This window comes from Lipotes vexillifer, unplaced genomic scaffold (assembly GCF_000442215.2).
Source record: "Lipotes vexillifer unplaced genomic scaffold, Lipotes_vexillifer_v1.1 scaffold331, whole genome shotgun sequence".
Lineage (NCBI taxonomy): Eukaryota > Metazoa > Chordata > Mammalia > Artiodactyla > Lipotidae > Lipotes > Lipotes vexillifer.
In genome coordinates this window covers 272045-288004 of record NW_006774049.1, presented here as the reverse complement: position 1 = coordinate 288004, position 15960 = coordinate 272045, and the positions used below count along the sequence as shown (strand labels likewise).

Genomic DNA, 15960 nt, shown 5'->3' with positions numbered 1-15960 from the left:
CACTTGAGCTTTTCCTACCGGCTTCGTTCCCATCTCGTGACGGGGCCCTTCTCATTCTTCAGAGAGCAGGGAAATGGAGCCTCCTCGTGGAGACCTCCCACCCATCATTTCCTCTCATAACCCCTTTCGTTCTTCCTCAGGGAGCTTATCAAATGCACAGTTATGTCCCCAGGTTTAGTGGTCTCTCCGCACCTGACTGTGAGGGTCCCTGAGGGCCAGCACCACCCCTGGCCTGTCTGCTGCTGTCCACCTGTAGGCCTGGCACTCATTAAGTGCAGCCTCTGTTTCTTTAACTATGACAGCCCGAGTCCTAAGAACTATTTCAGCGGATGGATCAGGGGCACGAGAAAGGGCATTTGAGCAGAAATAATGGCACAATCCACATCAAAGGCGAGGTTACATGGCATGTTTGTAGGCATGCAGCACACACTTTACTTATGGTGGTTTTGAAACCTACCCTGGAATTTGTATGCACCTTTTAAGCTGTTTCCGATTTGTTGTTTATTTTTTCACTGAGACAGCATTTATTAAGGGCAGTGGATAGATAGAAGGAGAAGTCTATTTCTAATCCTGGCCCACCTTCCCCACTGACACTGAGTTTTAAAAATGAAGGAACGTGATCTGGTGTAGGTCTTTACAGGGCTCTGCTGAGAATGAGTGAATGTTTCTAAAAGTGTCTCTGTATTATCTGTATTCCTGGACTTCTCTGCAGTGCTTTTTCTGTTACTTAATCTCTTTTTTATTTTGATCACAACTTTCAATTGAAAAAATATTGTTGCTTTGAATGATGAAAGGCAGTATTATCCTGGAGATATATTTCGGTGAAGTTTTGATTTAGGGAAGCCCAGCCCAGCCCAGCCCAGCCCTGACTGTCTCTTTTCCCAGGTCTGGACCCATTCTCCATTCCAGCTGAGATGTTTATATAATGCATAAGGCAGCTCCTGCCTGACTAGGACTGGTGATTAAGAGCTCAGGATAATGAAATCTGCACAGTTGAAACTTGGCTGTTGGCTATAGTTATTATGCAACTCTTAACATTTCCCTTTTGTTCCTGCCAATAATATAAAATTCTCAGTTTTTCTTTCAAAGTTAACTCTTCAAAGACGCTGAAATTTGTTCCACTAGTATTTTTAATGACCAAGTTAAATTATTTCTTAAAGTTCAGAGTATATGCTTTTCTAAAGGACAAGAAAGTTTAGTGGCTGTGCAATAGCCCTGTTCAAACTGTTAATAACAGCTGAATGGAGGTTAAAGTACAAAGGCCCCTCTGTGGGCCTTAGATTTCTGTCTTTAAGCAGACTGCTCACCTGGCCTTGACTGCAGTAGCAAATATAACAAAAGATACGGAAAAAGTGACAGTAAGAGGCGGCATATTCCGAGAGTGGGGTGATGCGGAGGAATTAGGAGATGCTCAGTGAGGCATCTTAGACAAGTGATAAATCTTTCCTTGCCACCCTCTCTAATGTCTGAATTTCTAGTGTTAGAAGAGATTTGCACCCTTACCTGAATTCAGATAGTGGCCTTATCCTAATGTGCACCCGCCTGGGACAAGCAGAAACATCTAGAGTTTTATAAGCCATGGTGCCTCTGAATTATTCAGTTATGGAGACAAGACTCTGACGGTCACCTAGCTGTCATGTGATTGAGGAACCGAACGTGCCTGAGATGTCCTGAGAACCTGTTTCTTAAGAGAACAGGACAGCACAAAGGCCATCATCTCAAGGACCGAAGGTGGGTGTGGGGAACCATCACAGGAAGGAAAATGCTTTGAAAAGGAGCCTAGGGCAGCTAGGGTCATGTTAGGCTCCATCACTGTTTTGCCCATGGTTTGCCCAGGAGTATATTAGGGACCCATGACAGAGCTTTATAGAAGAGGGGCATTGTATGCTCATATATTCCGAGCACTTCCGTATATAGTAGTACCCCAGAAACAGCTGATGATTCATTCAGTGTACAAGACGGGCACTTTGAAGTTACAGCCACAGGGAAAAAAATGAAAAGGTCACAGACTACCATTCAGTGATTTGCTAATATAAGAAAAAATGAGTGTGAGAGGGAGGAAGAGAAAGAGAGTATTTATGTTTTTGATTGCTTCTCCTAAAACCATTTATTGGTACAGAGGAGCAAGTAATTTAGTCTGTGGGGAGGTGGGGCAATTATGAAAGCTTTTTAGAGGAGGTATTATCTGAATAAGATTTTAGGGAATGAATAGAATTCACCAGGCAGATGAAGAATTGTGGAGGTACACACAGCGTTTAGAATTTTTTTTTTTTTTTGGCCACGCCGTGCAGCACGTCGGATCTTAGCTCCCCGACCAGGGATGGAACACGCGCCCCCTGCATGGGGAGTGCAGAGTCTTAATCCGTGGGCCGCCAGGGAAGTCCCCAACGTTTAGAATTTTGAAAGCCATTTTGTGCGGCTAAAGCAAGCTGTGTTAGTTTCCTACTGCTGCTGTAACAAGTTACCCAAAGTTAAATGTCTTAAACCAACAGATTTATTATCTTATCGTTCTGGAGGTCAGAAGCCTGAAACGGGTCTCACCGGGGTAAAAATCAAGGTGTTGGCAGGCAGTGTTCCTGCTGGAGGCCCCAGGGGAGAATCTGCTTCCCTACCTGTCCCAGCTCCCAGAGGTTACCTGCATTTCTTGGTTTAGGGCCCTTCCCTCTATCTTCAAAGTCGTCCTTTATTTCTCTCCAACTCTGACCTTCTGCTTCCTTCTTCCACATGTAAAGGACTCTTGTGATTACACTGGGCCTACTCAGATAATCCAGGATAATCTCTTTATAGTAAAGTCAGCTGGTTAGCAGCCTCAATCCCATTTGCTACCTAATTCCCGCATGCCATGTAACAGAACATATTCACAGGTCCCAGAGATTAGAACGTGGACATCTTCGAGGGACCATTATTTTGCCTACTGCACAATGCAGTACAAGAAGTTGAGGGTGACAGTGTAGATAAGAGTTGGCATGATTCATCAACCCTAGGTAGAAAAGATCACCCAAGAGGGGCCTATCATCTGATATGGAAATGTATATATTTTTTATATATATTTTGTATATATTTTAATGGAGGAGTCGAGGTTCTGGAGATTTTCCTAAAGAATAATGTGTATGTTTCAATTAACTATCGCTCTGTAACAAACCACGTGGAAACTTGGTGGCTTAAAGCAACAGTTTATTATTTCTTAGGATTCTGTAGGTTGGCTAGGTGATTCCTCAGCTGGTTTCAGCCGGTTCACTCATAAAACAACATTCAGCTGGAGGGTTGGCCGGCCTAGAGGATTCAAGATGGCCTCATGTTATGTGGCATTTGGTGATGGCCATCGGCCCGACTGCCTCGGTTTTCCTCACTGAATCCTCATCTTCTGCTGGGCGGGCCTCGGATGACGGCCTTGAGTTTGCTCCAGTAGCACGAAGGTGGAGCTGCGGGGCCTGTGGAGGCCTTCATTCCGGAACTCACACAGCGTCACATTCACCACATTCTTTTGGGTTGGGCCAGGAAGTCACTCACATTCAAGAGGAAGGGAAATAGATTCCATCTCCTGATGGGAGTTGCTGCCGTGGCCATATTTCACCCAGCACTGGGCTGTAAAGATAGGATTTTTTTGCTCCTAGAGTAGGATTTTGAATTTGGAGATTTCAGAGGTAAAATGTTTCTGAAGGACAGCGATATCCAGCACACGGCCAAAAGGTACGAATGGCTCCAGTACAGTGTGGTGAACGTCACTGGCACTGAAGAGGCAAAGCAGCTCTGAGGCTTGGGTGTGGGGTGCATCATCCTGTGGACGCAGCAAGAAGACTGAGTTGGTGGTGGATGTGCAGGAATGACGTGAAGTCCAGTAGATGGCAGTAATAATGGCGGGGGCAGATATGGGATAACCAAGCCGATGGCGTAACCTGAGAGCTAGAAGATCGGGACCACGCTGTTCTAAGCCAGCCTTGTGGAGGGCACCGGTACCCAGAGCGGTGGCCTCCCTGCACCTCCTCACCAAGTCCTTTTGAGGGAAAAACAAAGCCGATGGCGTAACCTGAGAGCTAGAAGATCGGGACCACGCTGTTCTAAGCCAGCCTTGTGGAGGGCACCGGTACCCAGAGCGGTGGCCTCCCTGCACCTCCTCACCAAGTCCTTCACTTCCCAACCTCCACAATATCTTGTTCACTTACCAGTTTTTTTTTTTCTTTAATTGAAGTATAGCTGATTTACACTGCTGTGTTAGTTTCAGGTATACAGCACAGTGATTCAGTTATGCATACATATATGTTCTTTTTCAGATTCTCTTCCATTATAGGTTATTACAAGATATTGAATATAGTTCCCTGTGCTATACAGTAGGATCTTGTTGTTTCTTTTATATACAGTAGTGTGTATCTGTTAATCCCAAACTCCTAATTTATCCCTCCCCCTCCCTTTCTCCTTTGGTGGCCATAAGTTTGTTCTCTATGTCTGTGAGTCTGTTTCTGTTTCATAAATAAGTTCATTTGTAACATTTTTTACATTCTGCATATAAATGATGTCATGAAATTTGTCTTTCTCTGACTTACTTCACTTAGTAAGATAATCTCTAGGTCCATCCTAGGTCCATAATGCAAATGGCATTATTTCATTCATTTTTTATGGCTTAGTAATATTCCGTTGTATATATATACCACATCTTCTTTATCCGTTCCTCTGTTAGTACACATTTAGGTTGCTTCCATGTCTTGGCTATTGTAACTGGTGCTGCTATGAACACTGGGGTGCATGTATCTTTTCAAATTACAGTTTTCATCTTTTCGAGATATATGCCCAGAATAGGGATTGCTGGATCACACGGTAACTCTCTTTTTAGTTTTTTAAGGAACCTCCATACCGCTCTCCCGAGTGGCTGCACCAATTTACATTCCCACCAACAGTGTAGGAGGGCTTCCTTTTCTTCACACCTTCTCCAGCATTTATTGTTTGTAGACTTTTTGATGTTGGCCACTCTGACCAGTGTGAGGTGATACCTCATTGTAGTTTTGATTTGCATTTTTCTAATAATTAGTGATGTTGAGCATCTTCTCATGTGCCTGTTGGCCATCTGTATGCCTTCGTTAGAGAAATGTCTATTTAGGTCTTCTGCCCATTTTTTGATTGGGTTGTTTGGTTTTTTTTGATACTGAGTTATATGAGCTGTTTGTATATTTTGGAAATTAGTCCCTTGTCAGTTGCATCGTTTGCAAATATTTTCTCCCATTCTGTAGGTTGTCTTTCTGTTTTGTACGGTTTCCTTTGCTGTGCAAAAGCTTGTAAGTTAGTTTAGGTTCCTTTTGTTTATTTTTGCTTTTATTTCTTTTGTCTTGGGAAACTGACCTAAGAAAACATTGCTATGATTTATGTCAGAGAATGTTTTGCCTATGTTCTCTTCTAGGGGTTTTATGGTGTCATGTCTTATATTTAAGTCTTTAAGCCGTTTTGAGTTTATTTTTGTGTACCATGTGAGGGAGTGTTCTAACTTCATTGATTTATGTGCGGCTCTCCAGCTTTCCCAACACCGCTTGTCAAAGAGACTGTCTTTTCTCCATTGTATATTCTTGCCTGCTTTGTCATAGATTAACTGAGCATAAGTGTGTGGGTTTATTTTTGGGCTCTCTATTCTGTTCCATTGATCCATGTGTCTGTTTTTGTGCCAATACCATGCTGCTTTGATTCTGAAGTCTGAGAAGGTTATGCCTCCAGCTTTGTTCTTTTTCCTCAGGATTGTTTTGGCAATTCTGGGTCTTTTGTGACTCCATATAAATTTTAGGATTATTTGTTCTAGTTCTGTGAAAAATTTGATATGGATTGCATTAAATTTGTAGATTGCTTTGGCTAGTATGGCCATTTTAACAATATTAATTCTGCCAGCCACCATATGACCCAGCAATCCCACTACTGAGCCTATACCCTGAGAAAACCATAATTCAAAAGGACACATGTACCCCAACGTTCATTGCCGCACTGTTTACAAGAGTCAAGACATAGAAACTACCTAAACGTCCAACAACAGATGAATGGATAAAGAAGATGTGATACATATACACAATGGAATATTACTCAGCTGTAAAAAGGAACGAAATTGGGTCATTTGTAGAGATGTGGATGGACCCAGAGTCTGTCATACAGAATGAAGTAAGCCAGAAAGAGAAAAACAAATATCGTATATTAACACATACATGTGAAATGTAGAAAAATGGTACAGGTGAACCTATTTGCAGGGTAGGAATAGAGACGTAGATGTACAGAACGGACATGTGGACACAGGGAGGGAAGGGGAGGGTGGGATGAACTGGGAGATTAGGATTGACATATATACACTACCATGCGTAAAATAGCTAGCGGGAACATGCTATAAAGCACAGGAAGCTCAGCTTGGTGCTCTGTGATGAACTAGATGGGTGGGATGGGAGGTGGGGAAGGAGGTGCAACAGGGAGGGGATATAGGTATGTATATAGCTGATTCATTGTACAGAAGAAACTAACATCACATTGTAAAGCAATTATACTCCAATAAAAAATGAAGCTAAAAATATATATATTAATTCTTCCAATCCAAGAGCATGGAATATCTTTCCGTTTCTTTCAGTCATGTTCAATTTTCTTTATCAATGTTTTATAGTTCTCAGTATATAAGTCTTTCACCTCCTTGGTCAGGTTTATTCCTATGTATCTTTTTTTTGGACATGATTTTAAAAGGGATTTTTTTTTTCTTTTTTTACTTTCTCTTTCTGATATTTCATTGTTAGTGTAAAGAAATGCAACAGATTTCTGTATGTTAATCTTGTATCCTGCTGCCTTGCTGAATTCGTTCATCAGTTCTAAGTTTTTGTGTGGAGTGTTCAGGGTTTTCATATAGAATACCATGTTATCTGCATGTAAAGACAATTTTACATCTTCCCTTCCAATTTGGACACATTTATTTTTTATTTTATTTTTTTTTTTTTGTCTGATTGCTGTAGCTTGGACTTCCAATACTATGTTAAATGAAAGTGGTGAGACTGGGCATCCTTGTCTTGTTGCAGATTTTAGTGAGAAGGCTTTCAGCTTTTCACTGTTGAGTATTATGTTGACTGTGGGTTTGTCATAAAGAGCTTTTATTATGTTGAGATATGTTCCCTCTATACACACTTTGCTGAGAGTTTTTATCCTGAATGGATGTAGAATTTTATCAGATGTTTTTTTCTGCATCTGTTGAGATGATCAACAGAGGTTTTTGTCTTTTCTGTTGTTGATGTGGCATATCACATTGATTTTACATATGTTGAACCAGCCTTGTGACCCTAGGATGAATCCAACTTGATCATGGTGTATGATCCTTTTTATGTGTGGTTGGGTTCAATTTGCTAATATTTTGTTGAAGATTTTTGCATCTATATTCATCAAGGATGTTGGCCTATAATTTTTTTGGTAGCGTCTTTGTCTGGTTTTGGTATCAGGGTGATGGTGGCTTCACAGAATGACTTTGGGAGGGTTCCCTCCTCTTCAGTCTTTTGGAAGAGTTTGAGAAGGATTGGTGTAAGTTCTCCTTTATATGTTTGGTAGAATTCTTCAGTGAAGCCATCCCATCCTGGACTTTTGTTTGCAAGGAATTTTTTTCTTTTATTACAGATTCTATTTCATTTTTAGTGGTTGGTCTGTTCAGATTATATCTTCTTGATTCAGTTTTGGTGAGCTGTATGTTTCTATACAGTTTCCTCTAGGTTCTCCAATTTGTTGGCATAGTATTCTCCTATGTTTTTTTTTTTTTATTTCTGCAGTATCAGATATTATTTCTCCTCTTTCATTTCTTATTTTTATCACTTGTTTTTAAATAAACTTCTGACTTCTAGAGAGTGTACAAGTAGATTTTTCAGGCAGCATTTTAACTGTCAGCATTCATGTCCTGAAGATTTAGTGAAAGTATGAAATAAAGTTCAAGTCGGTTTTGAGTGAGATTACAGAGCTGCCACAGTATCAGGTTACCAGTATCACTTCTGCCTAGCTATTCTTTCCCTTTTATACCTTCCTTGTCTCCCCAGATATGATCTAAAGGCAAAAGGGTATCTTCATAGATCAGCAGGATTTATGGTGGTGAAATCTATTAACAATGTTAAAGGAATATTTATTACTCCCTTTTCTGGGTGAATAAAAATCAGAAACCAGAGAGTCATTATCCAGATGGTCGTAAGTGCGCATTCAACCATAAGAGTGCTAGATATGGATAAATTTGAGCCCATAACAAGCAAAGAAGGATACAATTGCATATTTTTATAATTAGACCATAATATAATGTTTATTGGTTTATGTGTAACAGATGAATAATTGGTTTACAGTATAAGAATAGCATGAGTTTACATCCTTGGCTGGACTTCATACTCTTAAAGTACTTTTTAGACTACCACTAAGTAAATTTCTACCCAAAAGGAAAGATTTGGAGCCTCGGATTTTGGAAAGCCGGCAAACTCTTCCTGGAAGTGCCCCATGTAGAGTGCATGATCTGGGCTATGAGAATTTAACTCTGCCTGCCTCGCTCTTCCCTTATATGCTGTCACCTTTGCACAAAGTTCAGCACCTTTGGCTGTCACTTCAGTTTTGCGCAGATTGGTAGAGATTAGAAGACCAACGGATGTTATTCTCACCTTTGATACAGAAATTCTTTTTAGGACTGTGCATGAGATGTGGCTGTAACTAAGTAAAGTGATGATATTTTTGTAATTATGACCTTAATATAAAACCAGAAGGGCTTTTATCCCCCTCAAAGTCATCTTCTGTAAAAGCTACACAGCTATTCCACCTGAGCTGCCACTATTCAAATTATTTGGGGGACTCCCCTTTGGGAGGGATGCTATCAGAGTAAGTTTGCAAGCCAACGAGAAGACCAACGTTACAGTTTTTGTGTCATGTCTGAATTTTTACTAAATCCAAACATTCTCCCAAATTTTATGGATTGGTTCTCTTTGACTTTTATGTATCTAAAAGAGAAAATAAAATTCACTCAAAAGTATCAAGTTTTAATGTCACTTAGGACATTCAAAGTAATAGACCTCAGGTTCCAGAGTTGTGAGACTCCAAATGGAACCTGGTTTTTTCTGACATAGGCTACCTCATGGTAATATCACCAGAAACTTGTCAAAGACTGTTGTGAAGTGCTGCCACTTTTGTTCTAGGATCTAGAAGTGCCCCATAAAAATATTTTTAACCTACCTTTGCAACTCTGTTATCCTGCAGTTAACTGCGACCTCCTCTCTCCCCCTCCCCACCCAGAACTTTCTCTGCCTTCTTTGCATCAGGTCAGCTGTGCTCCATCTTGTATTTATGTGCTGCAGTTTTCAATGAATTACCCTTTAATTGCTCTACTAAAATGTATCCTTTTTATAGATGTTTATGATTATTAAGTTTATGATTTTTGCATCTAATCCTGGTCTTCCACCTGACTCAATTTTGTTGTCATCTAAAAGTATTCATTTCAGCATGATGATTATAATTTTGAAGCCATCGGTGTGTCAGGTACGGCCCTGGGGGCTGAAAACATCAGTTCACCTAACCCTCACCACATTAGGAGACGGGTGCTATCATTCCCACCTAACAGATGAGGAAGCTAGGGCTCAGATAGTGCAGCTGACTTGCCTAAAGTCAAAGAAATGACTAGAAAGCAGGGAGACTGGGATTCAAACTCTCTTCCATCCAAGGCAGGGTTTCCCAACCTCGCACTACGGTATTTGGGGCCAGATAATTCCTTGTTGGGGGAGCCGCCCTGTACATTGTAGTATGTTTAGCAGCATCTCTGGCCTCTGCCTACCTGAAGCCAGTAGCCCTTCCGCACACCCATTGTGACAACCAAAAATGCCTCCAGACATTGCCAAGTGCCTCCAGACATTGCCAGATGTTCTAGAATTTAAGCACCACCCATCTGATGCCAAAGTAATGCTTTTGCCACATTATACTAGTAAATCGAGAACTAATACAATCATAGAATTTTAAGGCTGGATTTTAAAGAGGTTGATTTTTGGAATCACCACACCTGGCTAATCACCAGAATTGGAGATATTTAAAGACTCTTTTCCCACCCAGGACCTTCAAAATCAGCATTTACCAGGTGGGGGACAGGTAGCTACTTTAAGCCTCTTCACGGGTGTAAGATCAGATCTTAACCTCACCACACATCTGTTCCTTGAATCACTCCACTCCATTCCTGCCAGATAGGTCTCCAGCCTCAGGTTTAACACCTCCTGTGATGGTGTTATCCGTATTCAGATGGTCCTAACTGTGCAAAAGCATTCTTCTTTAACATTTTCTTCTATCTCTCCCTCTATACCCTTAATATCATATTATCCAAATTATCATTTTTCTTAAGTTGATTGAATTAAACATGTATTGAGGGACTTGCCTGGTGGCGCAGTGGTTAAGAATCCTCCTGCCAATGCAGGGGACATGGGTTCGAGCCCTGGTCTGGGAAAATCCCACATGCTGCGGAGCAACTAAGCCCGTGCACCACAACTACTGAGCCTGCGCTCTAGAGCCCATGAGCCACAACTGCTGAGCCCACACACCACAGCTACTGAAGCCTACGTGCCTAGAGCCCGTGCTCCGCAACAAGAGAAGCCACCGCAATGAGAAGCCCGCGCACCGCAAGGAAGAGTAGCCCCCATTCGCTGCAACTAGAGAAAGCCAGCGTGCAGCAACAAAGACCCAACACAGCCAAAAATAAATAAAATAATTTAAAAAAAATTTTTTAAACATGTTTTGATTCCCAATTATGTATTAGGCCCTACTCTGAGCTTTTTTTTTTTTTTTTAACCATGCTCTTAAGACCATTATGGACTCTTTTTAAGAAAATGACCATCTAACAGTTTTCTCAGTTTAACAATAGACTTCCTCAGAAGAGCAATCATAATACATTAAAATCTTGCATGGTTGGCCACCCATCCAGCTGCTACAGGCCATCCAGCTGCTACCGGGAAGCAGTCCTCTCTGCAACTTGTGGGGTTCCTGTTTTGGGGAAGCAAAGCTGCCAGCAGCTTTCCTCTGCCTCTTCACCCCTCACCCAGCAACCCTCTCTTAACCCTTTTTGATGGTTTCAGGAAGATTCCAAAGTAGCTCCGCATTCTGGTAAAATCATTCTCTACCACATGCTCCAGATTTCTTCTCTGAAAACAGAGAGGAAGGGAATTTTTTTCAAAATCTTTCTTTGTAGTGCTCCTCTTAAGAATATCTTTTAATGAATTTGATTAATAAAAATTAATGAATGAGTATAAGGATAAATTAATTTTAATAATGTATCAAGGGACTTCCCTGGTGGCGCAGTGGTTAAGAATCCACCTGCCAATGCAGGGGACACGGGTTCGATCCCTGGTCCGGGAAGATCCCACATGCCGCGGAGCAACTAAGCCCGTGCGCCACAACTACTGAGCCCGCACGCCTAGAGCCTGTGCTCCGCAACAAGAGAAGCCACCGCAATGAGAAGACTGCGCACCACAACGAAGAGCAATCCCACCTGCCACAACTAGAGAAAGCCGGCGCACAGCAACGGAAGACCCAACTCAGCCAAAATAAATAAATTAATTAAAATAATAATAATAATGTATCCAATCTCACACTTACAGTTCACTCTTCTTTAAAGTCAAGTAGTCCCTTTCTGTTCACACTTTGGATTCTCCCCTAAGTCACCAGGATAGTTTAGAACCTACAGGAAATTGCTTTTTAATGAGAGATCTTGGATCACTGGAAGATTGTAACGGACACTCATATTGCAAAGGCTGCTTATGCCCGAATGTGTAAGGTTAAACCTGCAGGTGCCCAGTCTCTTTAGCGGGTTGATGTGAGTAGCTAGTGAGCTAGAAATGTGTGCAAGCAGCCCTGACTCTCCTGGATGGAGCTCCAGTAGGCAGGTTGTGTTTAGAGAAAACCAAGGAGAAAATAACATGTTAACCGGAATCAACCGTTTGGGGTCAAAATAACAATCCGGTGTTTTTGTACTTGTGTGAGATATAAAAAGAAAAGTTGAGTTTCAGTTTGGCTTAGTAGGAACTTCCAAACTTCTGGCTTCTGCCTGGGTACCTCCAAAGAAGTACCTGGACCAAGGGAAAACCGCCTGGCCCCCTCCCATCTTTGACTGCTCTGGAAAGCAGAGCAGTGTCTTGAATGTGGTGTCCGCTCTCTTCTTCTAGAGTTTTATAAATGGACACTGACATGGACTACGAAAGACCCAACGTGGAAACCATCAAGTGCGTGGTCGTGGGAGACAACGCCGTGGGGAAGACGCGCTTGATCTGCGCCAGAGCGTGTAATACGACGCTGACACAGTACCAGCTGCTGGCCACCCACGTACCCACAGTGTGGGCCATTGACCAGTACCGGGTCTGCCAGGAGGTAAGACAGATGGCGTTTCTTTAGAATCCTAAGGGTACATCATTGCTGTTGCCAGTCTGATTTTTATTTATTTTTTTGGATTTCTATTTACTTGATTTTTTATTTTATTGAAGTCTAGTTGCTTTACAATGTTGTGTTAGTTTCTGCTGTACAGCAGGGTGATTCAGGTATACCTATGTATACATTCTTTTATATTCTTTTCCGTTATGGTTTACCACAGGCTATTGAACACAGCCAGTCTGATTTTTAAAAAGCAGGGGAAGGGGTTAACTTGTATATTCGAGACAAAACTCACCATTTTAGTGTCACGAGAGAAAACAAAAGCCAGAAGGCCGACTTGGAGTATGGCTGTGGTATCCTGAGGGAGGGCTTTCGAGGCACGTGTCTCCAGGAACAGAAGTAGGACTTAGCTAAGTCCTGTTAGATGGAAGGAGAAGGCTAAAGGCACGTGCGTCTTGGGGGCTCTGAGGGGGAGCCTCTGACTGACAGTGAGCATGGGTGCTGTCTCTCCTGCAGGTCTTGGAGCGTTCCCGGGATGTCGTTGATGAAGTGAGCGTTTCTCTCAGGCTTTGGGATACTTTTGGCGATCATCACAAAGACAGGCGTTTTGCATATGGCAGGTAAACCAAGACTAGTGCGGTTCAGTTCAACTTCAGTACAGTTTCCTTTCCCAAACCCATCTCTGCTTCGTAAATCAACAAAAATCACATAATATGGCCTTGAGATGTGTTGGGCTCTGCACTGTGTCTAAGACAAGACAAGACAAAAAAAAAAAAAGAACAACCCAAAAGAGCATTGCTTCCTGATGTCAAGAAAAGCACTCTGCGTGGCCACTTGGTTCCTCCCAGGGAGTACTTTATTCAAAACAACCAGTGCTAGTTAAACTGGACGTTTGCTGGATGCGGATTCTGTTGTGCTTTCCAACCTTGGGCCGCTTTGATTGTGTCTTCCTGAATAATACTTAATTTACCTTCTCTTAGAATGTTTTAAGTTTTTTTTAGCACTTGGCCACCCCACTTCAGAAGGTCTCTTTGGTCTTTTTGTGACCATACTGCAGTCTGATGTTACTTGCTTTGGGCTTTGTTGTCTGAAAAGTCTATTATTTTTATTTGAAGGTCATTTTTAAAAAAGAAAGAAAAATATCTCTGAAGTCCTTCACAAAGGCACATTTCCAAAATGAACCGAAGCATTAATGTCTACTTTTCATTTAAAAAAAAAAAAAAAAAGGAGGAGGAGGAAAAATCCAGTAAAGGGAAGATAAATCTAGGACATTAATATGAGTGGGAACAAGGTCAAAGTACCATAAAATATTTAGCAACTTCTCTTTGTCACCATAACTCCAAAGGAGTCTCCGGGACTCCAGCGGTCTTAAAGTCCCTCTCAGTGAATCTGTTATAACTATTAAAATCCAGATAAGCAGGAGATTTCCTTACCCCTTATTAGTAAATGAAGACATTTCCTTTTAAGTTTAGAAAGTTTAGAATTTAGGTCTCTGTTAACATCAAACATCATGCTACCTCACAGGATTGGATTAGATGCTCCAAACGACTTACTCCTTTGTACTGAGATAAGCTTTTCTGAAAGGACCTCTCTTTTCTGCAAGCCAGTAGCCCTCTTAAGCTTCTGAACTTCTGCTGGCATTTATCCAAGTGGTCTAAAATACTGAATCAACTGCTGAAAGGGTTTGCCCTAGTCCTGAGAAGTCGTTCACACACGGAAGGAATCTGCAATTGAGGCCAGTTTGTTCAAGGGGGTCTCAGAAAGAGGCATGTACAAGTAAAACTGTGATTTTAATGTCCCCCTGAACAACGAGAACTGTTGAACTTAATATCCAGCATTACAGATACGTTTCTTCTTGAGTTTCCTGGTTTGCTTTTTCTTTTTTTCCCTTTCCATGATGTTCTTGATTCTTCTCTTAGTTGCCATTTGGGTTTTTCTCTGTTGTCTCGTTATTACACACGCACAACAATAAGAATCAGTGAACCTGCTTGTAAGTGCTATGCCGTCAGATTTTGTAATACCTGTGGTTTTAAGGAAGCATAATTAAATGATGACTGGAAGCAAAGTAAGGACAGCACAATAGATTTCAAAGGACTGTTTGTACCCAACTTCTGAAAAGGTGTGGTGAATAGAGATGAGCTTACTGAGATATTGGGTTTAGCTTCTGCATATGCTGTCTCAACAGCTCAGTGGTTTATTGCCACTTGAAATTTATGTATTTGGGATGATGAATTTTAACTTGGTTCCACCATGTAAAACTTGTTTTGTGGTAATAGAAAGGCTGCTTCATTATCATGGGAGGTTCCTGCTTAGGGTCGATTTAATGGCACAGTGACCTTCATAGGTCTGATACTGACAGGCATCTACACTGGGCCTCATCCAGCTTCTTGATGTATGTCATGCCTGTGCTTGGTCCCTCCCAACAGAAATAAGCTGGTCTCTCATGTGACTCTGTCAGTTCAAAGTGCAGTGTTCTGGCTCTGACAGTGTTTTGCTCTGTCAACTGTAGCCATCCCCCACCCCTTTGGTGGAAACAGGACGCACTTTCCAAGCTAAGTCTGACTCCCTGAGCCTCACAGAGGGGCTCAGGAAGCCCTCCCGCGTTTCTCACCGAGCTCTCTGTGGGCCTCACTTTTATGTGCATGTCTGGCCTTGCATTTCCTCTGTCTTTTCTGATTCTCCGCAGCCTCCAGGCTTCCTGCCACAGACCCCACCACTGGTAAAGAACAAAAACCAGGGCTGTTCTGTCTCAGATTCCAGCCTCTGTCTATAAATGCTAAATATGTCAGACCGCATTGCTGTAGCACCAAAAAGTTACATTGTATGGAAAAGTCTGGTGGTAGTAGAAGTTTCTTTTACTCAGTATACGGCTCCAACCACTGGATCTCATTGCTGTGCGAGAGCTGTTTAATTTCTGTATAACTTCCATTTTTAGCTCCCTATCATTCGTTACGGAGAAAAACCATAATTACAGTTTCTGACATTCATTTTGATTTGCAAACCTGTTTTTCACTGATGTTTTTACTATACTTGGTATGAATTACAAGGCAGCGAGATGTGACATATTCCTGAGACTCGGAAATGTATTTGGAACCTTTTTAAAATAATTCATTTGATTCTTACGGTGACAGTGAGAGAAACCAGATTCATACCAAGATGCCTTAGACCTCACCTTCAGTTTCCTCGGCTTCTTAGCACCAAGCTAGTTAACAAGTTACCCCCTCAAACCTTCTTTGGCACAGGCACGTTCTAGTTTGCAGGGTGGGCCAGGGTGGTGCCAGTCTGCTGACTTGAATTTGCAATTTTCCTCATGTGGTATAACTACAACCAGAATGTCAAAGCTCTTGTTATAATTTAAAGGTAATTATTCAACCCATTTTTTTAGCCAGCTAGATTAATAGCTCCAATTCATCAAAGCCCTACAGTGTGTCAATCAAAATATTAGGTGCTTTGCCAACACTAGTTTAGTTAATCCTTCCAGGACCCCTAGGAGGCGGAGATTATCTCCATGCTGCAGTTGAGTAGAGAGTTGAGTTCTTTTACTACCATAACCTGCCCAATAGTGAGTTTCAAAAATAGATTCAAACCCAGCTCTGCCTGACTCCTGGCTCCCAC

The 15960-nt window shown here is 41.8% G+C and overlaps 1 protein-coding gene across 2 annotated transcripts in view; it reads left to right on the top strand.

The window, feature by feature from the left end:
• Positions 1-15960, top strand: part of RHOBTB1 (Rho related BTB domain containing 1) — a 71133-nt gene that overhangs the window by 19214 nt on the left and 35959 nt on the right. For both annotated transcript variants that reach the window (XM_007448634.1, XM_007448635.1), the window contains 2 exons: positions 12144-12345; positions 12862-12965. In XM_007448634.1, coding sequence (XP_007448696.1) covers positions 12154-12345; positions 12862-12965 — 296 coding nt within the window. In that variant the 5' untranslated portion in view covers positions 12144-12153. The remainder of the gene's footprint in view (positions 1-12143; positions 12346-12861; positions 12966-15960) is intronic.